This window comes from Prenolepis imparis, unplaced genomic scaffold (assembly GCF_030444845.1).
Source record: "Prenolepis imparis isolate NDT839.2.m4 unplaced genomic scaffold, iyPreImpa1.0 SCAF_6, whole genome shotgun sequence".
NCBI classification, from domain to species: domain Eukaryota; kingdom Metazoa; phylum Arthropoda; class Insecta; order Hymenoptera; family Formicidae; genus Prenolepis; species Prenolepis imparis.
This window is the reverse complement of record NW_028141164.1, coordinates 9987522-10010156: the sequence shown is the minus strand read 5'-3', so window position 1 is coordinate 10010156 and position 22635 is coordinate 9987522. Positions and strand designations below refer to the sequence as shown.

General features: G+C 32.8%; 1 protein-coding gene across 9 annotated transcripts in view; it reads left to right on the top strand.

Moving 5' to 3' along the window:
* LOC145937976 (uncharacterized) overlaps positions 1 to 11415 on the top strand; it is a 215482-nt gene extending 204067 nt beyond the window's left edge. For 8 of the 9 annotated variants that reach the window (XM_083041327.1, XM_083041324.1, XM_083041322.1 and 5 more), the window contains 3 exons: positions 334 to 610; positions 7479 to 7620; positions 8379 to 11415. In XM_083041327.1, the coding sequence (XP_082897453.1) occupies positions 334 to 610; positions 7479 to 7620; positions 8379 to 8589 (630 nt within the window). In that variant the 3' untranslated portion in view covers positions 8590 to 11415. Of the gene's footprint in view, positions 1 to 333; positions 611 to 7478; positions 7621 to 8353 lie in introns of all 9 variants that reach the window. The other variant, XM_083041328.1, reaches the window with a different exon arrangement.
* The last annotated feature ends 11220 nt before the right edge of the window (positions 11416 to 22635 follow it).

The window sequence follows — 22635 nt, the reverse complement described above, 5'->3', positions numbered from 1 at the left end:
GTGTAATTTAACTGTAATAAAATTAAATTCGGAATCCACGAGTGACAATTAAGCCTGATATGACCTAACTAAGTCGTCAATGTCACTCTTTCTTTTTTTTTTTCAATATCGCGCGATTAAATTTATATTCTCCATTACGTAGTTATCTATCTTTTGCCTTCCACACCCCAACTTTTTATCGCCGGTGCTCGTCTTATTTTCAATTTCTTAACGGCTCTTTTAGTCCATATTTCTCGTCGCGTTTTTCATCTTCTCTCCGATCCGCCTGCATTTTCCACGTCATATCCCTCGCGTCCCGTTTTACCCCGTTTAATGGGCTCTATTATCGTGCAGGACTGGCTTCCTGTGGGTATCCGTAGCTGGACTCCGGTCTACATCGAATGGTCGAGGTCGTCAAGGGCGGGCCTCAATTTCCACGCGGCCTACAAGTTTATCAATGACACTTACTGCGGTGATCACACGATGGCGGAACCGGAAGGCGAGATCAATGGTGGTGATCTGGCAAGCGCCGGGCTCAAGCTGAATCAGTATTACCAGCAGAAGTGCACGTGGATCCTGGACTCGGCGATCGACCGGCAGCTCATCATCGAAGTCAAGTCCACACAGAGCCGTAAGCAGCCCTTTCCGTTCAGTAATTACATCCGCGAAGTTTGCTTGCAAAGTTTCTTTTCTACAACAAAATTTTATCATTTTTTTTCATACCTACTTTTAATATCACCTATATAGCTTGAATTATATTTGAAATATAATTTACGATTATATTCAACTCTAACTATACGATACTCTAATTTTATAACAGCATTATTTATTACATTTTATTCTGCAGAATCATCTTTTATACAAATTTTTTATGTGAAAGTATCATAATTTGTAATTTGATAAATGTATCAGTAAGTTTCTCAATTTTTTTTTCAAATCGAAGGATTATTTTCGGGATTCCACAGTTTTATACTTTGCAAGAAAAATCGCGAGCAGTTTAATAGTATAAAAATGATTTATCTGAGAACACCTATCTACGTCTGCCAGGAGAACATTCCTCGAACAATTCATCTTCGAAAGCTATTAAAAGAAAACAGAAAGCAGCTGCGTTTCGAGGCAGCGTATCTTTCGCGGATCTTGTACATTAAGAATCCTCCATTATTATAGTGCAATTAATTTCTTTGCCACAACAAACCTGTTGATATTCCCGCTGAAATTTTAACGTAACATAGCTAGCATGCATTTAATTTATAAATGAATATATTTAATAAACAAGTAAGATTACTATTCCGAACGATTGTTGAATCGCACCTTTTGATATTTACTAAAAAATTATTATACCGCGATACTTGGAAGATTTGTTTCATCGAAAAAAATTCAAAGATATTAAATGATAAGAAAAGCAAAGATAAGAGTCCAACCAGTTTCGGATATTATATATGGAGAATATTTTTTCGATTTATTATTCTTGAGGATGTTTCCGACCTTCTCGCAGCCCCTTTAACTTTTATTTCGATAAGCCCAAAAATTCTCTCTCTATCCCGCAATAGAATTCCACTCGTAGAATTCTATTCCAATTCTAGTCGAGGCTCAAAAGAAAACAGAGATAGATCATCTTGCCCGCGACGCGCTCCGTCTCTGGCGACGACACGGAGAAATCTTCCCTCGATTGCTTTTCTTCCGCGAGACCGCCGGAATTTCTATCCGCGCCATTGGCTCCGCCGTCGCCGTCGCGGATGCGAAAGGGTGAAAGTTGTGGAAGAATAGAGTCGAAAGGGTGTGAGAGAAAGAGGACGTCGCGGACCCGACCGACCGAGAAGACAGAGGAGCGCGTCGCGAAACGAATGGTAGCGGGTCGCGAGATTAAAGAGACCATCGGATTTACTACGACGACGAAAGCTTCCCCGTGCAGAAATCTCCCACTGTGTCCTCTCCCTCTGGTGCACGCGAACGTTCCTCGCGAACCACCAGTTTTTCCGCCTTTTTCCGTTCGCTGCCTTCCCTACGCTCCCGCGGTAACGTAAGTCGTCATCTTACGAGCGAGCAGCAAAGGGCCCGAGACCACCCCACGCCGCATATATATTTGAGTCTGGGAATATTATGATTGCTCTTCACGGTGTGAAATGCGGGGTGTGCGGGATATTGTTCTCTTTCTCTTTCTTTGGCATAAGATAGATGCGTTTGTGTGAGTGAACTTATGTTTGATGTTACGTTTCGTTCTGTTCGAGAGACGCGATGTAATTTTTTAGAATCATTATTTCAATATCTCATTGTTGTGATCTCTCATTCTTATTTTCTCTCTGAAACTGACCGATCGATGCAAGCAAAATATATGCATAATAGTACAATGAGCTAGAGTTGATCTGTACATTTGTATAGGAGAATATTATCCATTACAGCGTTTCGAAAGAAAAGATGGTTTTATTGGTTCACGAATATAGAAATCTACGAATAAGACGGATCATATACCACTGTAATATGTATGTTATTTAGGAACAGTAAATAGACTGAACATTGAAAAGAGCGATATTGAAATCGCCCGCGTTATTAGTTTCAATTTGTGTGGAGAAGAGGTATATGATGTGAGAAGTTTCCACATATCGAAAAATTCCTGTATTCTTCTGTTACCATCGTGAAAAAGCAACTGGGGTATCTATATTTATTGCGAGCATTTACGCGCACGAATTATATAATAAATTAATGAGACTTTTATATGGAGCAGTCTGTTTTATGAACGGTACCATGAATTGAATTATTTCAGTAATGATGTTCCATCCGTAGCTTTACGATAGAAATTGTTTTTTTCTCTCCTTCCCTCTTTTCTACCTTCACTCTATAACTCTTTCTCATTTTCTTCCTCCACGCCATCTTATAGAACATTATGAGTGGAATCGGAATCGTAACCAAAGCCTTACAAACGCCGGAAATGGTTTCAATATACCTTTCAAACCGTGGTATGACTACATTTCTCTAACTCTTTTTATCTTCTTTCTTCTCTAACCAATCGCTCCTCTTGTGAAATCGTCAAGTGATACACTTTCTGCCATGGAAGGTAGTTCACCAAAATGTTCACCATATGGATAACAACAATCCTGGCAAAAAGCATTCTCCTTGTTAATCCATTTATGCACGCATTATCATACATCTTTCTGGAAATAAAAAATAAGCAATGAAATATCTGATCGTAATTTGAAAACTTGAACTATAAATTATAAATATGTATCTGATAATAATAGAATTAATTTGGAAATAGAAAAATTATTATATGAAGCTTTAAAAAAAATTATATATATAAAATAAAAAAAATATATAAATAAATATTACTTCAAGCAGTTAGCTTCGAAGAAATCCACAAAGATTAATGATAGTTTATTTTATGATAATTTTTCTACTTGTGGTTACAAAAAATGTATAATATGTACATATTATGAAAGTAAATATTTAAACATATATTCCACTTCTCTGTGCACTTAAAAATTGCAAAAGTAAATTATATTACGATACTAGTATTTATATTTCATGATTCTGTCCGATTTATACTATAATTTCTCTACTTAATAAGACTGCAATTTGTGTGTGTGACAATTTATCTCATTTTTTATTTATTATTAGATAAAAATTTATAATACATACTATTGAAATATGAATATTTAAATATATATTATATTTCTCTGTACACTTTCATATTGCAAAAGTAAATTATATAATTGCGATATCAGGTTTCATATTTCGCTATACTGTCCGCTTTATGCTGTAGGTTCTCTACTTAACAGAACTGTAATGACGATTTGTTTCATTTTTCTTACCATACTTATCATTACATAAAAATTTATGATACATGTTATGATAATATAAATATTTAAACAAATATGATACCAGGTTTCATATTTCGTGATAATGTTTGCTTTATGCTATAGTTTCTCTACTTAAGAAGAACCTGCAATGATATATCTCAATTTTTTACTTATCATTACGTACAAACTTATTATCCACATTATGAAAATATAAATATTTTAACATATATTATATCAGGTATCATACTTGGTGATACGGTCCGCTTTATGCTATAGTTTCTCTACTTAACAAGACCCTGCAATGACGGTATATCTCATTTTTTCACTTATCATTACATAAAAATTTATAATACATATGAGAATATAAATGTTTAAACATATATGATACCAGATTTCATATTTGATGATATTGTCGGCTTTATACTATGGTTTCTCTACTTAACAGTACCCTGCAATAACGGTTTATCTCATTTTTTATCATTATATAAAAATTTATAATACATATCATGAGAATATAAATATTTAAACATATATGATACCACAGATTTCATACTTGGTGACACTGTCGGCTTTATGCTATGGTTTCTCTACTTAATAAGACTGCAATTACGGTATATTTCATTTTTTTACTTATTATTACATACAAATTTATAAAGCATATTATAGGAATAAATATTTAAACATCTATTACACTTCTCTGTACACTTTTAAATTACAAATGTAAATTATATGATTACGAAACCAGATTTCATACTTAGTGATGCTGTCCGCTTTATGCTATGGTTTCTCTACTTAACAGGACCCTGCAATGACGGTGTATCTAATTTTTTTTGCTTAGACATTATATACAAATTTATAAAACATTATGGAATATAATAATTTAAATATATATTATATTTCTGTATACACTTTCAAATTACAAAAGTAAATTATATAATTGCGACACCAAATATTAAGCAATGTGAACCTAGCACCCGACTTTTTAAAAATTAATTTTTTAAAACGGAAAATGATAGCATTTTGTTTTTAGTTGTTTGTAGTAACAATAACTTTGTTTGTAGTTTTATCAATTAATAAATAAACAAAATTTTTTAAATGACTCGCACCCGACATTGAGATATTGCAAATCCGCTTGCGCAGTCTTCTTTAGAATCGTTTGTAGTTGTTTGTAGTGATTTTCCTTTCGTTTGAGCGGTTCAAAAATTATAAACAATTGTTTATTTGTCCAAGAGATAAATTTGTTAATTTTAAGGATATCGCAAATCCGCTTGCGCAGTCTTCTTTAGAATCGTTTGTAGTTGTTTGTAGTGATTTTCCTTTCGTTTGTAGTTGAGCGGTTCAAAAGTTATAAACAATTTGTTGCAAGCGGATTTGCGATATCCTTAAAATTAACAAATTTACCTCTTGGACAAATAAACAATTGTTTATAATTTTTGAACCGCTCAACTACAAACGAAAGGAAAATCACTACAAACAACTACAAACGATTCTAAAGAAGACTGCGCAAGCGGATTTGAAAAATCTTAAAAATTGACAAAGTTAGCTCTTGGACGAATAAACAATTGTTTATAACTTTTGAACCGCTCAACTACAAACGAAAGGAAAATCACTACAAACAACTACAAACGATTCTAAAGAAGACTGCGCAAGCGGATTTGCGATATCTCAATGTCGGGTGCGAGTCATTTAAAAAATTTTTTTTATTCACTAATTAATAAAACTACAAACGAAATTATTGTTACTACAAACAACTACAAACGAAATGCTATCATTTTCCGTTTAAAAAAATTAATTTTTAAAAAGTCGGGTGCTAGGTTTACATAGCTCGTCGTGTGCGAATAATATTTTATTACTTCATCAATAGAATTTATTATTTAAATATTTGTAAATAAAATTAAAAAAAAATTGTTATAAGAAATGATAACATTATTAATGCTATTATCGCGATATTTGTCAAAATTATTCGAACGAGAAATGAAAGCGTGCAGGGATGAAAAGAGTTCGGACGCGTTACTATTGTCGCTTATATCGGACGGATAATCACTGAAATCGGCTGACCAGTGCTACTTTCTATCCCTGATTAATCGCCAGACTCGGAAAAAATCACTTTCTCATTATTATTGCATATGTACATTATATTGCACACATTATATGCGCGTATAATTTAACTCATTCGAGCGAGATTTGTTAAATAATTTTGTCGAAACGCTCATATATATACATAATGTTATATGATATAAAACTTTCTAAATCTTTTTAAATGACTCGCACCCGACATTGTGATATCGTAAATCCGCTTGCGCAGTCTTCTTTAGAATCATTTGTAGTTGTTTGTAGTGATTTTCCTTTCGTTTGTAGTTGAGCGGTTCAAAAGTTATAAACAAATTGTTTATAACTACAAACGAAAGGAAAATCACTACAAACAACTACAAACGATTCTAAAGAAGACTGCGTAAGCGGATTTGCGATATCTTTAAAATTAACAAATTTACCTCTTGGACGAATAAACAATTGTTTATAACTTTTGAACCGCTCAACTACAAACAAAAGGAGAATCACTACAAACAACTACAAACGATTCTGAAGAAGACTGCGAAAGCGGATTTGCGATATCTCGATGTCGGGTGCGAGTCATTAAAAAAATTTTTTTTATTTATTAATTGATAAAACTACAAACTAAAGGAAAATCACTACAAACAACTACAAACGAAATGCTATCATTTTCCGTTTTAAAAAATTAATTTTTAAAAAGTCGGGTGCTAGGTTCACATAGCTCAAATATTATAGTGTCCGCTTTATGCTATGGGTACTCTACTTAACAAGTCCCAGCAACGAGGGGGGGTTTATCTCATTTTTTATCATTATATAAAAATTTATAATACATATTATGAGAATATAAATATTTAAACATATATGATACCAGATTTCATACTTGGTGATACTGTCGGCTTTATTTTATGGTTTCTCTACTTAACAAGGCTCTGCAATGACGGTATATCTCATTTTTTTTTTCTTATTATTACATAAGAATTTATAAAACAATATGAGAATATAAACATTTAAATATATATTATATTTCTCTGTACCTTTCAAATTCCAAAATAAATTTTATAAATGCGATACCAGATTTTATACTTGATAATTTGATAATACTGTCTGCTTTATGCTACGGGTTCTCTACTTAAGAGAACTCTGCAATGACGATTTATCTCATTTTTTTACTTATAATTACATAAAAATTTATAATACATAATATATATTATGAGAATATAAATGTTTAAACATATATGATACCAGATTTTATATTTGATGATATTGTCGGCTTTATACTATGGTTTCTCTACTTAACAGTACCCTGCAATAACGGTTTATCTCATTTTTTATCATTATATAAAAATTTATAATACGTATTATAAGAATATAAATATTTAAATATATATGATATCACAGATTTCATACTTGGTTATACTGTCGACTTTATGCTATGGTTTCTCTACTTAATAAGACTGCAATTACGGTATATTTCATTTTTTTACTTATCATTACATACAAATTTATAAAGCATATTATAGGAATAAATATTTAAACATCTATTACATTTCTCTGTACACTTTTAAATTACAAATGTAAATTATATGATTACGAAACCAGATTTCATACTTAGTGATGCTGTCCGCTTTATGCTATGGTTTCTCTACTTAACAGGACCCTGCACTGCGTGGAATCTGACAATACATGAATACAGAAAGGAGGGCGATCCCGCCGGACCCAGATTGCACACGTTCTGCTCGAGGGATTCGCACAAGAATTTCACCCTACCGTGGAAGATGAATACCGCGGTGGTTAGGTGAGTTTCCCACTTCGGCGCACTCGCGCGCGAGCCGATTAACCCGGCAAAAGTTTCATCGCGCGCGATCTTGTCTATTAGGTACGTTTAATGACAGTTTTGCGACAGTTTCGACGGGAGATTATGACATGGTCGGTTGAAATATAACAGCGTTTTGCCGGCGAACGATTGCGCCTCATTTCGTGTGTACCATCGCGTTCGCATAAAACCGAGGATTGATGCTCGCGCGATCCGTTACTGTCGTCTCGCGTGAAGAAATTATCCACTGATTAACAATCGACCATCGTTCATCTCGCCTTACGTAGCAATTCCAGTTACAATTGTGGCATTCTGTAATCCGCGGGATAAAAAGAAAAATATGTTATAACAACAGCTTCTCTTCGCGAGATATCTATGGCAGTGATCGATGCGGTCGAATCGAAGAATGGCTCATTTTTATCGCAGGAATCATTCACACGTAGTGAAAAAAATTAGAAGGAAGAAAATATATATGAAATTGATTCTCTAAAATTATAAGTCGAAAATTAAACAAAATATACATTGATCACCAGTTAATTTTTAATTTTTAATATTTTGGATCAAAGTTTGAAAAAAATACTTTTAAATATAAAAGATCCTAGTCCATCTCTTTATATGTTTATCGAAAAGTATAATCAATTCTAAATAAATCGCATATATAATATTAATTTAAAAATAGGCAAAGTCTAGATTCTTTTTTTATAAAATCGAAAAGACAAGAAACTAACTATGCTTTCCAGACTACAAGCCCTCGGTAGAACCGCGCCGCAGTACACGATGAGATGGCGAAGTCAGACGGTGATCGCCAACACTCGCAAAAGCGGACCATCGCCAGCACCAAACTGGAACGTGGTGACATCCTCCTCGAGTAAAGCGGAACCACGAGTGACGGCCTTTTTCGTTTTCGTCGGGTTCGCGATACTCTTTGCATCACGTTCGTTCGACTGTTGAGACTGTAAACTCGAGGTAAAAGAGCCGCGTCTGCACATACCTGTTCCTGTTAATCGAACGAGCCTAAGTTATATAGCGTCACATGTACATAAACTTGTGAGGACTCGCGTCTGGGATCCTCGTTTTACGTCGCCCGATTTGTAAGAATGATTTTAAGAGTGCACATCGAGGAGCCGAGATTTTCCGCCCGACTGGCTCGTTAATTCCTAGCTGCATAGTTTTCACGAAAGAAATATTTTAGATGCGGAAAGGAAATATCGCACCGTATACGCGCGACGAATAATAAATTCGGAGACGAGAAAATTTTAAACTAATCTCTACTATATTTTTCACTCTACATACGATCCAATTTTTTACGATACGATGGAGAATTAACGAACCAGTTTTACCGTTCTTCTCGATCGAATCGTACGTACACATATATGTATATATTATATATGTGCCCATATATGTGCGTACATCAGATTTAAAGAGAGTGATGATCGGCATGTATAATAAGCAATTAGCTTGCACAATCGACTGTCACTCGAATCAGAGAAGAGTCTGGTCTGTGAAGGTTTTAGATCGTTTATCCGACTAAGTTTAAAAAACTTTGTACCCTATGCGTAAATAAATAATAATATTAATTTTATTGTTTTGCTATAATTAGAATTCGAATGATTATTATATGTATATAGATGTTCAGTATTGTAGAACCTGTTCACTCCGCGCCTCTCATTTTTAAAAATGTTTTTACAAATCGATATAGTTGCTAAATAAAGATATAATCAATAACTATTGCACGGTACAATTGCGATTCATGTAATTATTTCTGAAAATAATACACGTAGAACGCTATTTTTCACCACGTTTTTTTATGATTTTCTATGCCATTTTTGAGCTTTTATTTTAAGTGTATTAAGGCCAGAAGAGAATAGCCTTGTGTACATATTATACATATATATAAAGAAGATTAACATGCAAGAACGCGATGCACGGATTTGAAATAGCGAGAATCACACACGAGTCACCCCTCTCTCTTTCAGGCGAATGCCAAATTACACGTGTAAGAGATTACAACCATGTAGCGACCTGTGTACATATAGGTAGCGGCGTTAATAGAATTTGTACAGAACACACGATTAATTGTGTCTACCCTAAGTCTGCGAATTACTGTAAAGTAACGATAAGATAATTAATCTTACGCGGGAAAATGAGCACGAAGAGAGAGAATGTGTATTTTAACGAACGAGCTTCGCGTGTGCCCAAGACACTTCGCGATTTATTGTTACACAGTTTGCTGGCCGAACGGAACGCCCTTATCACAGTAATGACGTATTGATAATTATTATCATTCCGTTCCTATTTTTTTTTCGAGGAACCATCGAATCGAGAACCAAAAATTCACCCTCCGAGTATCTCACGAAGATAGGGCGACCCGATTCGCCGGAGCAAACTCGCGATTGATTGATTATTACCGGAGAATAAAATGGAAAAAAATGCTTAGAGGTCGTAAATAATTAATGTACGTATACATATATACTTGCATAATGCCAGCCGGTAGAACGAATCCCAAATCGCGTACTCCTAACCAGCTGTACAACAAATATGCGAGAGTTTCTACAATTTTCCATTGATTTTATAATGAACCTGTAAGATCTCATCGCAGTTTTTCTTTTTCTACGGCTAATTAATAAGATAATGCAACGTGTGTTGGCCTAAGTATAATAACACTAGTCATCCTTGTGCACTTCCTCTGAAAGAATCTTTGATGTAAAAAGGAATTCGTGTTATTTTCTCGTATCATTCAGAAAACTCTCATTTTTTCATTTTTTATTTTGTGTAAATGTGTCTAATCTTATTTTAAAAATACACAAATATGTTATGGACCACTGTAATATCGAAACTATGTTTTTAATATTTCACAGAGAAATCTTTTCATTCGATTTTTTCTTAAAATCCACGAATCCATCTCTGTACTGTATTTTATGCTCAGAATGTAATCTATAAAAACGTAAATTGATTTAAATTGATTTTTGCTTTTTCTACAATCGAAGAAGAAACATTTGCAAAATAGATTGAAAAAAAAATTAATTAACGATATATTATAATTATTACACTATAGGAGTTTTACTGGGAAGCTTAGTATTTATTGCTGTAACATCGAATTACTTTTATATACATTGTTACTAAATTCGTATTTAGTGATACGCAGAGAAAGGCACTTATATTGTAATATGTTATGTTGTAATTTATAAGGTAAAGCGAAATTATACTCGCCGAGAACCTCGTCAAACCAGACATGAAAGTTATTATCTATTTAATTATCGCAGAATCGAGTGTTGCAATGAAATCGAAATCGATGCACAGCAGTGTAATTTAATATAAAGAACGTAGATGTGTGAGAAATATATGTTGAAGAATTAATTTTTCAAAGAAAAGTATGACAAGTATTATGCATTTTATGTTCAATATTTATAATACATATATTTATAGAAATTGCGTTCGACATATTATTACTGCGCATTTATACAATAGCTGGCCTTTTATTTGGAAAGTATACCGATATTTTACACGAAACACGTGCGACCTAATGACAGAAAAATACGTGTTACATGTACATGTACTAGCCGCGTTATACATATAAAATATAAATATATATATATATATATATATAAGTCACAATAAATAGTCAATTGTTTCATATAAAGTCTAAATAAAGTAAAATGAAACACTAACTTGTCCATTTGTTTAGCTCAGGCCTGTATTTATAATTATTACTTGAATATCATCTTACAAGAGCGTATATAATGTGAGATACTCAGAATAAAGTTTTATATATCTTGAGATGAAGGCAGCTTAATATACTCACCTTTTATTAAAGACTAGAACAACACAAACGCGCGCTACGCGCGCGCCATTCTTCGGTTTTATGTTAAAAATATATTTTTTTAAAAATAATATAAAATTTGTTTAAACTCGATTAATAGTTTTTCATAGAAATCAGCTGATTAAAGCGTTAATTTATTAATTAAATTTTTAAATAATATGATAAAAAATTAAAATAGTAATATGTTGTAAATAATATGTTATAATATCTTATTCTCGATTAATATTTTTTGATAGAAATCAGCTGATAACTTTCAAAAATATTAATCAAGTTTAAAGTATTATAACATATTATTTAAAATACTAGAACAACACAAGCGCGCGCTTAGCGCGCCATTCTTTGATTTCATATTTTAAAAAATAATTATTAAAATAATAATATTTTTTTGACAGAATCAACTGATAACTGTCAAAAAATATTAATCGAGTTTAAAATATCATAACATATTATTTTAAACAAATTATTATTTTAATTTTTAAAATATATTATTTAAAAACTTAATTAACAAATTGGCGCTTAAATCAGCTGATTTCTGTCAAAAAATATTACTAAAGCATTTATTTGCTAATTAAATTTCAGAGTAATAATACGTTATAAAAATTAAAGTAGTAATGTTGATAATACTTTATCCTCGATTAATACTTTTTGACAGAAATCAGCTGATAACTGTCAAAAATAATAACCGAGTTTAAAGTAGCTAATTTCTATAAAAAAATATTAATAAATCTTCTCGTCCATAAAATCGTAATTAGTCTCGACGTTGTGATTATCTCGATTATCAAAACAGTCTTACAGAAAATTCTATTTTTTTTGTTCGCACTTGTTTTAGATTTAAATACTGAATTTTTATGCATTGCATAATTAATTAATATATACTTCTTTATGTATTGATTGCAATGCATGCATAAAAATATGTGAATTAATTATGCAATGCATAAATATTCATTACTTAAATCTTTAACAGAAAACCAAAAAAATAGAATTATATACAAGAATCTTTCGAACAAAATATCTATGCTTCTATCAGATTCATGCGTCTGTACACACACATCCAACACACTGCAGTCTCGCGCGAGACTGACCGCAAGACTCTGAGCAGCGGTATCGCCAAGCGCACCCGACACCCTACACATCCTCCACGCTGCGCATCTCGCGCGAGACTGATTCTCGAGACATTGTGATTGCGAGACTGATCGTCAGTCTCGCGCGAGGCGCGCAGCGTGGTAGATGTATAGGCTGTGTTTAGCGATACCGCTGCACAGAGTCTTGCGGTCAGTTTCGCGCGAGACGTGCAGCGCGATGGATGTGTGTGTATGTACAGACGCACGAATCTAATAGAAATGCAGATATTTTGATCGAAAGATTCTTGTAGAAAATTCTATTTTTTTTAATTCTCTGTTAAAGATATAAATAATAAATATTTATGCATTGCATAATTAATTGACATATTCTCAGGCATGTATTGCAATCAAGGCATAGAAAAATATATATTAATTAATTATGCAATACATAAAAATTCAGTATTTAAATCTAAAACAGAAGTACGAACAAAATAGAATTATCTATAAGAATCTTTTGTGAATAGAGATAATCATAACGTCGAGATATGATTTTATAGACGAAAGTATTTATTAATATTTTTTCATAGAAATTAGCTACTTTCGCATGGGGTCAGGGGTAAAAAAGTATCGTTTTCTAATATTTAAAGACGAGCCAAAAATTCATCGATTATACATTTTAATAGTACATTGATTACAGAATCATTTGGTACCAAACAGACACCAGCGTACAAATTTTTTTACTTGATATACATAAAATAAGATTGCGTCGCATGGGATCAGCGGTAAAAAAGTATTGATTTCTAATATTTAAAGATGAGCCAAAAATTCATCGATTATACATTTTAATAGTACATTGATTACAGAATCATTTGGTACCAAACAGACACCAGCGTACAAACTTTTTCATTTGCTATACATAAATTAAGGATGCGTCGCACAGGGTCCGCGTCAAAAAAGTATCAATTTCTAATATTTTAAGACGAGCCAAAAATTCATCGATTATACATTTTAATAGTACATTGATTACAGAATCTTTTGGTACTAAGCAGACAACAGCGTACAAATTTTTTAATACGATAAACATAAAATAAGGATGCGTCGCACAGGGTCAGCGGTAAAAACTATCGATTTCCAATATTTTAAGAAGAGCAAAAAATTCATCGATTATACATTTTAATAGTACATTGATTACAGAATCTTTTGGTACCAAGCCGACAACAGCGTACAAATTTTTTAATACGATAAACATAAAATAAGGATGCGTCGCACAGGGTCCGCGTCAAAAAAGTATCGATTTCTAATATTTTAAGACGAGTCAAAAATCCATCGATTATACATTTTAATAGTACATTGATTACAGAATCTTTTGGTACCATGCAGACACCAGCGTACAAATTTTTTAATATGATAAACATAAAATAAGGATGCGTCGACAGAGTCCGCGTCAAAAAAGTATCGATTTCTAATATATTAAGATGAGTCAAAAATTCATCGATTATACATTTTAATAGCACATTGATTACAGAATCTTTTGGTACCATGCAGACACCAGCGTACAAATTTTTTAATACGATAAACATAAAATAAGGATGCGTCCCACAGGATCCGCGTCAAAAAAGTATCAATTTCTAATATTTTAAGACGAGCCAAAAATTCATCGATTGTACATTTAAATAGTACATTGATTACAGAATCTTTTGGTACCAAGCAGACAACAGCGTACAAACTTTTTCATTTGCTATACATAAATTAAGGATGCGTCGCATAGGGTCAGCGGTAAAAAAGTATCGATTTCTAATATTTTAAGACGAGCCAAAAATTCATCGATTATACATTTTAATAGTACATTGATTACAGAAACTTTTGGTACCAAGCAGACACCAGCGTACAAATTTTTTAACTTGATATACATAAAATAAGGATGCGTCGCATAGGGTCAGCGGCAGAAAAGTACCGATTTCTAATATTTTAAGACGAGCCAAAAATTCATCGATTATACATTTTAATAATACATTGATTACAGAATCTTTTGGTGCCAAGCAGACAACAGCGTACAAACTTTTTAATTTGCTATACATAAATTAAGGATGCGTCGCATAGATTCAGCGGCAAAAAAGTATCGATTTCTAATATTTAAAGACGAGCCAAAAATTCATCGCTTATACATTTGATTAGTACATTGATTACAGAATCTTTTGGTACCATGCAGACACCAGCGTACAAATATTTTAATATGATAAACATAAAATAAGGATGCGTCGACAGGGTCCGCGTCAAAAAAGTATCGATTTCTAATATATTAAGACGAGCCAAAAATTCATCGATTATACATTTTAATAGCACATTGATTACAGAATCTTTTGGTACCATGCAGACACCAGCGTACAAATTTTTTAATACGATAAACATAAAATAAGGATGCGTCGCACAGGGTCCGCGTCAAAAAAGTATTAATTTCTAATATTTTAAGACGAGCCAAAAATTCATCGATTATACATTTGATTAGTACATTGATTACAGAATCTTTTGGTACCATGCAGACACCAGCGTACAAATTTTTTAATACGATAAACATAAAATAAGGATGCGTCGCACAGGGTCCGCGTCAAAAAAGTATTAATTTCTAATATTTTAAGACGAGCCAAAAATTAATCGATTATACATTTCATTAGTACATTGATTACAGAATCTTTTGGTACCAAGCAGACAACAGCGTACAAAATTTTTCATTTGCTATACATAAATTAAGGATGCGTCGCATAGATTCAGCGGCAAAAAAGTATCGATTTCTAATATTTAAAGACGAGCCAAAAATTCATCGATTATACATTTTAATAGCACATTGATTACAGAATCTTTTGGTACCATGCAGACACCAGCGTACAAATTTTTTAATACGATTAACATAAAATAAGGATGCGTCGCACAGGGTCAGCGTCAAAAAAGTATCAATTTCTAATATTTTAAGACGAGCCAAAAATTCATCGATTATACACTTTAATAGTACATTGATTACAGAATCATTTGGTACCAAGCAGACACCAGCGTACTAACTTTTTCATTTGCTATACATAAATTAAGGATGCGTCGCATAGGGTCAGCGGTAAAAAAGTATCGATTTCTAATATTTTAAGACGAGCCAAAAATTCATCGATTATACATTTTAATAGTACATTGATTACAGAATCATTTGGTACCAAGCAGACACCAGCGTACAAATTTCTTAACTTGATATACATAAAATAAGGATGCGTCGCATAGGGTCAGCGGCAGAAAAATATCCATTTCTAATATTTTAAGACGAGCCAAAAATTCATCGATTATACATTTGATTAGTACATTGATTACAGAATCTTTTGGTACCATGCAGACACCAGCGTACAAATTTTTTAATACGATAAACATAAAATAAGGATGCGTCGCACAGGGTCCGCGTCAAAAAAGTATCAATTTCTAATATTTTAAGACGAGCCAAAAATTCATCGATTGTACATTTAAATAGTACATTGATTACAGAATCATTTGGTACCAAGCAGACACCAGCGTACTAACTTTTTCATTTGTAATACATAAATTAAGGATGCGTCGCATAGGGTCAGCGGTAAAAAAGTATCGATTTCTAATATTTTAAGACGAGCCAAAAATTCATCGATTATACATTTTAATAGTACATTGATTACAGAATCATTTGGTACCAAGCAGACACCAGCGTACAAATTTTTTAACTTGATATACATAAAATAAGGATGCGTCGCATAGGGTCAGCGGCAGAAAAATATCCATTTCTAATATTTTAAGACGAGCCAAAAATTCATCGATTATACATTTGATTAGTACATTGATTACAGAATCTTTTGGTACCAAGCAGACACCAGCGTACAAATTTTTTAACTTGATATACATATAATAAGGATGCGTCGCATAGGGTCAGCGGCAGAACAGTACCGATTTCTAATATTTAAAGACGAGCCAAAAATTCATCGATTATACATTTTAATAGCACATTGATTACAGAATCTTTTGGTACCATGCAGACACCAGCGTACAAATTTTTTAATACGATTAACATAAAATAAGGATGCGTCGCACAGGGTCAGCGTCAAAAAAGTATGAATTTCTAATATTTTAAGACGAGCCAAAAATTCATCGATTATACATTTTAATAGTACATTGATTACAGAATCATTTGGTACCAAGCAGACACCAGCGTACTAACTTTTTCATTTGCTATACATAAATTAAGGATGCGTCGCATAGGGTCAGCGGTAAAAAAGTATCGATTTCTAATATTTTAAGACGAGCCAAAAATTCATCGATTATACATTTTAATAGTACATTGATTACAGAAACTTTTGGTACCAAGCAGACACCAGCGTACAAATTTTTTAACTTGATATACATAAAATAAGGATGCGTCGCATAGGGTCAGCGGCAGAAAAGTACCGATTTCTAATATTTTAAGACGAGCCAAAAATTCATCGATTATACATTTTAATAATACATTGATTACAGAATCTTTTGGTGCCAAGCAGACAACAGCGTACAAACTTTTTAATTTGCTATACATAAATTAAGGATGCGTCGCATAGATTCAGCGGCAAAAAAGTATCGATTTCTAATATTTAAAGACGAGCCAAAAATTCATCGCTTATACATTTGATTAGTACATTGATTACAGAATCTTTTGGTACCATGCAGACACCAGCGTACAAATATTTTAATATGATAAACATAAAATAAGGATGCGTCGACAGGGTCCGCGTCAAAAAAGTATCGATTTCTAATATATTAAGACTAGCCAAAAATTCATCGATTATACATTTCATTAGTACATTGATTACAGAATCATTTGGTACCAAGCAGACACCAGCGTACTAACTTTTTCATTTGCTATACATAAATTAAGGATGCGTCGCATAGGGTCAGCGGTAAAAAAGTATCGATTTCTAATATTTTAAGACGAGCCAAAAATTCATCGATTACACATTTTAATAGTACATTGATTACAGAATCATTTGGTACCAAGCAGACACCAGCGTACAAATTTTTTAACTTGATATACATAAAATAAGGATGCGTCGCATAGGGTCAGCGGCAGAAAAATATCCATTTCTAATATTTTAAGACGAGCCAAAAATTCATCGATTATACATTTGATTAGTACATTGATTACAGAATCTTTTGGTACCATGCAGACACCAGCGTACAAATTTTTTAATACGATAAACATAAAATAAGGATGCATCGCACAGGGTCCGCGTCAAAAAAGTATCAATTTCTAATATTTTAAGACGAGCCAAAAATTCATCGATTGTACATTTAAATAGTACATTGATTACAGAATCATTTGGTACCAAGCAGACACCAGCGTACTAACTTTTTCATTTGCTATACATAAATTAAGGATGCGTCGCATAGGGTCAGCGGTAAAAAAGTATCGATTTCTAATATTTTAAGACGAGCCAAAAATTCATCGATTATACATTTTAATAGTACATTGATTACAGAATCATTTGGTACCAAGCAGACACCAGCGTACAAATTTTTTAACTTGATATACATAAAATAAGGATGCGTCGCATAGGGTCAGCGGCAGAAAAATATCCATTTCTAATATTTTAAGACGAGCCAAAAATTCATCGATTATACATTTGATTAGTACATTGATTACAGAATCTTTCTGTACCATGCAGATACCAGCGTACAAATTTTTTAATACGATAAACATAAAATAAGGATGCGTCGCAGAGGGTCCGCGTCAAAAAAGTATTAATTTCTAATATTTTAAGACGAGCCAAAAATTCATCGATTATACATTTTAATAGTACATTGATTACAGAATCTTTTGGTACCAAGCAGACACCAGCGTACAAATTTTTTAACTTGATATACATATAATAAGGATGCGTCGCATAGGGTCAGCGGCAGAAAAGTACCGATTTCTAATATTTAAAGACGAGCCAAAAATTCATCGATTATACATTTTAATAGCACATTGATTACAGAATCTTTTGGTACCATGCAGACACCAGCGTACAAATTTTTTAATACGATTAACATAAAATAAGGATGCGTCGCACAGGGTCAGCGTCAAAAAAGTATCAATTTCTAATATTTTAAGACTAGCCAAAAATTCATCGATTATACATTTTAATAGTACATTGATTACAGAATCATTTGGTACCAAGCAGACACCAGCGTACTAACTTTTTCATTTGCTATACATAAATTAAGGATGCGTCGCATAGGGTCAGCGGTAAAAAAGTATCGATTTCTAATATTTTAAGACGAGCCAAAAATTCATCGATTATACATTTTAATAGTACATTGAATACAGAATCATTTGGTACCAAGCAGACACCAGCGTACTAACTTTTTCATTTGCTATACATAAATTAAGGATGCGTCGCATAGGGTCAGCGGTAAAAAAGTATCGATTTCTAATATTTTAAGACGAGCCAAAAATTCATCGATTATACATTTTAATAGTACATTGATTACAGAATCATTTGGTACCAAGCAGACACCAGCGTACAAATTTTTTAACTTGATATACATAAAATAAGGATGCGTCGCATAGGGTCAGCGGCAGAAAAATATCCATTTCTAATATTTTAAGACGAGCCAAAAATTCATCGATTATACATTTGATTAGTACATTGATTACAGAATCTTTCTGTACCATGCAGATACCAGCGTACAAATTTTTTAATACGATAAACATAAAATAAGGATGCGTCGCAGAGGGTCCGCGTCAAAAAAGTATTAATTTCTAATATTTTAAGACGAGCCAAAAATTCATCGATTATACATTTTAATAGTACATTGATTACAGAATCATTTGGTACCAAGCAGACACCAGCGTACAAATTTTTTAACTTGATATACATAAAATAAGGATGCGTCGCATAGGGTCAGCGGCAGAAAAATATCCATTTCTAATATTTTAAGACGAGCCAAAAATTCATCGATTATACATTTGATTAGTACATTGATTACAGAATCTTTCTGTACCATGCAGATACCAGGGTACAAATTTTTTAATACGATAAACATAAAATAAGGATGCGTCGCAGAGGGTCCGCGTCAAAAAAGTATTAATTTCTAATATTTTAAGACGAGCCAAAAATTCATCGATTATACATTTAAATAGTACATTGATTACAGAATCTTTTGGTACCAAGCAGACACCAGCGTACAAATTTTTTAACTTGATATACATATAATAAGGATGCGTCGCATAGGGTCAGCGGCAGAAAAGTACCGATTTCTAATATTTTAAGACGAGCCAAAAATTCATCGATTATACATTTTAATAATACATTGATTACAGAATCTTTTGGTGCCAAGCAGACAACAGCGTACAAACTTTTTCATTTGCTATACATAAATTAAGGATGCGTCGCATAGATTCAGCGGCAAAAAAGTATCGATTTCTATTATTTAAAGACGAGCCAAAAATTCATCGATTATACATTTGATTAGTACATTGATTACAGAATCTTTTGGTACCATGCAGACAACAGCGTACAAACTTTTTCATGTGCTATACATAAATTAAGGATGCGTCGCATAGGGTCAGCAGTAAAAAAGTATCGCTTTCTAATATTTTAAGACGAGCCAAAAATTCATCGATTATACATTTTAATAGTACATTGATTACAGAAACATTTGGTACCAAGCAGACACCAGCGTACAAATTTTTTAACTTGATATACATAAAATAAGGATGCGTCGCATAGGGTCAGCGGCAGAAAAATATTCATTTCTAATATTTTAAGACGAGCCAAAAATTCATCGATTATACATTTGATTAGTACATTGATTACAGAATCTTTCTGTACCATGCAGATACCAGCGTACAAATTTTTTAATACGATAAACATAAAATAAGGATGCGTCGCAGAGGGTCCGCGTCAAAAAAGTATTAATTTCTAATATTTTAAGACGAGCCAAAAATTCATCGATTATACATTTTAATAGTACATTGATTACAGAATCTTTTGGTACCAAGCAGACACCAGCGTACAAATTTTTTAACTTGATATACATATAATAAAGATGCGTCGCATAGGGTCAGCGGCAGAAAAGTACCGATTTCTAATATTTTAAGACGAGCCAAAAATTCATCGATTGTACATTTAAATAGTACATTGATTACAGAATCTTTTGGTACCAATCAGACAACAGCGTACAAACTTTTTCATTTGCTATACATAAATTAAGGATGCGTCGCCTAGGGTCAGCGGTAAAAATGTATCGATTTATAATATTTTAAGACGAGCCAAAAATTCATCGATCGTACATTTAAATAGTACATTGATTACAGAATCTTTTGGTGCCAAGCAGACAACAGCGTACAAACTTTTTCATGTGTTATACATAAATTAAAGATGCGTCGCATAGATTCAGCGGCAAAAAAGTATCGATTTCTATTATTTAAAGACGAGCCAAAAATTCATCGATTATACATTTGATTAGTACATTGATTACAGAATCTTTTGGTACCATGCAGACACCAGCGTACGAATTTTTTAATACGATAAACATAAAATAAGGATGCGTCGCACAGGGTCCGCGTCAAAAAAGTATCAATTTCTAATATTTTAAGACGAACCAAAAATTCATCGATTGTACATTTAAATAGTACATTGATTACAGAATCTTTTGGTACCAATCAGACAACAGCGTACAAACTTTTTCATTTGCTATACATAAATTAAGGATGCGTCGCATAGGGTCAGCGGTAAAAATGTATCGATTTATAATATTTTAAGACGAGCCAAAAATTCATCGATTGTACATTTAAATAGTACATTGATTACAGAATCTTTTGGTGCCAAGCAGACAACAGCGTACAAACTTTTTCATGTGCTATACATAAATTAAGGATGCGTCGCATAGATACAGCGGCAAAAAAGTATCGATTTCTAATATTTAAAGACGAGCCAAAAATTCATCGATTATACATTTGATTAGTACATTGATTACAGAATCTTTTGGTACCAAGCAGACACCAGCGTACAAATTTTTTAACTTGATATACATATAATAAGGATGCGTCGCATAGGTTCAGCGGCAGAAAAGTACCGATTTCTAATATTTTAAGACGAGCCAAAAATTCATCGATTATACATTTTAATAATACATTGATTACAGAATCTTTTGGTGCCAAGCAGACAACAGCGTACAAACTTTTTCATTTGCTGTACATAAATTAAGGATGCGTCGCATAGATTCAGCGGCAAAAAAGTATCGATTTCTATTATTTAAAGACGAGCCAAAAATTCGTCGATTATACATTTGATTAGTACATTGATTACAGAATCTTTTGGTACCATGCAGACACCAGCGTACGAATTTTTTAAAACGATAAACATAAAATAAGGATGCGTCGCACAGGGTCCGCGTCAAAAAAGTATCAATTTCTAATATTTTAAGACGAGCCAAAAATTCATCGATTGTACATTTAAATAGTACATTGATTACAGAATCTTTTGGTACCAATCAGACAACAGCGTACAAACTTTTTCATTTGCTATACATAAATTAAGGATGCGTCGCATAGGGTCAGCGGAAAAAATGTATCGATTTATAATATTTTAAGACGAGCCAAAAATTCATCGATTGTACATTTAAATAGTACATTGATTACAGAATCTTTTGGTGCCAAGCAGACAACAGCGTACAAACTTTTTCATGTGCTATACATAAATTAAGGATGCGTCGCATAGATTCAGCGGCAAAAAAGTATCGATTTCTATTATTTAAAGACGAGCCAAAAATTCATCGATTATACATTTGATTAGTACATTGATTACAGAATCTTTTGGTACCATGCAGACACCAGCGTACAAATTTTTTAATACGATAAACATAAAATAAGGATGCGTCGCACAGGGTCCGCGTCAAAAAAGTATCAATTTCTAATATTTTAAGACGAGTCAAAAATTCATCGATTGTACATTTAAATAGTACATTGATTACAGAATCATTTGTTACCAAGCAGACACCAGCGTACTAACTTTTTCATTTGCTATACATAAATTAAGGATGCGTCGCATAGGGTCAGCGGTAAAAAAGTATCGATTTCTAATATTTTAAGACGAGCCAAAA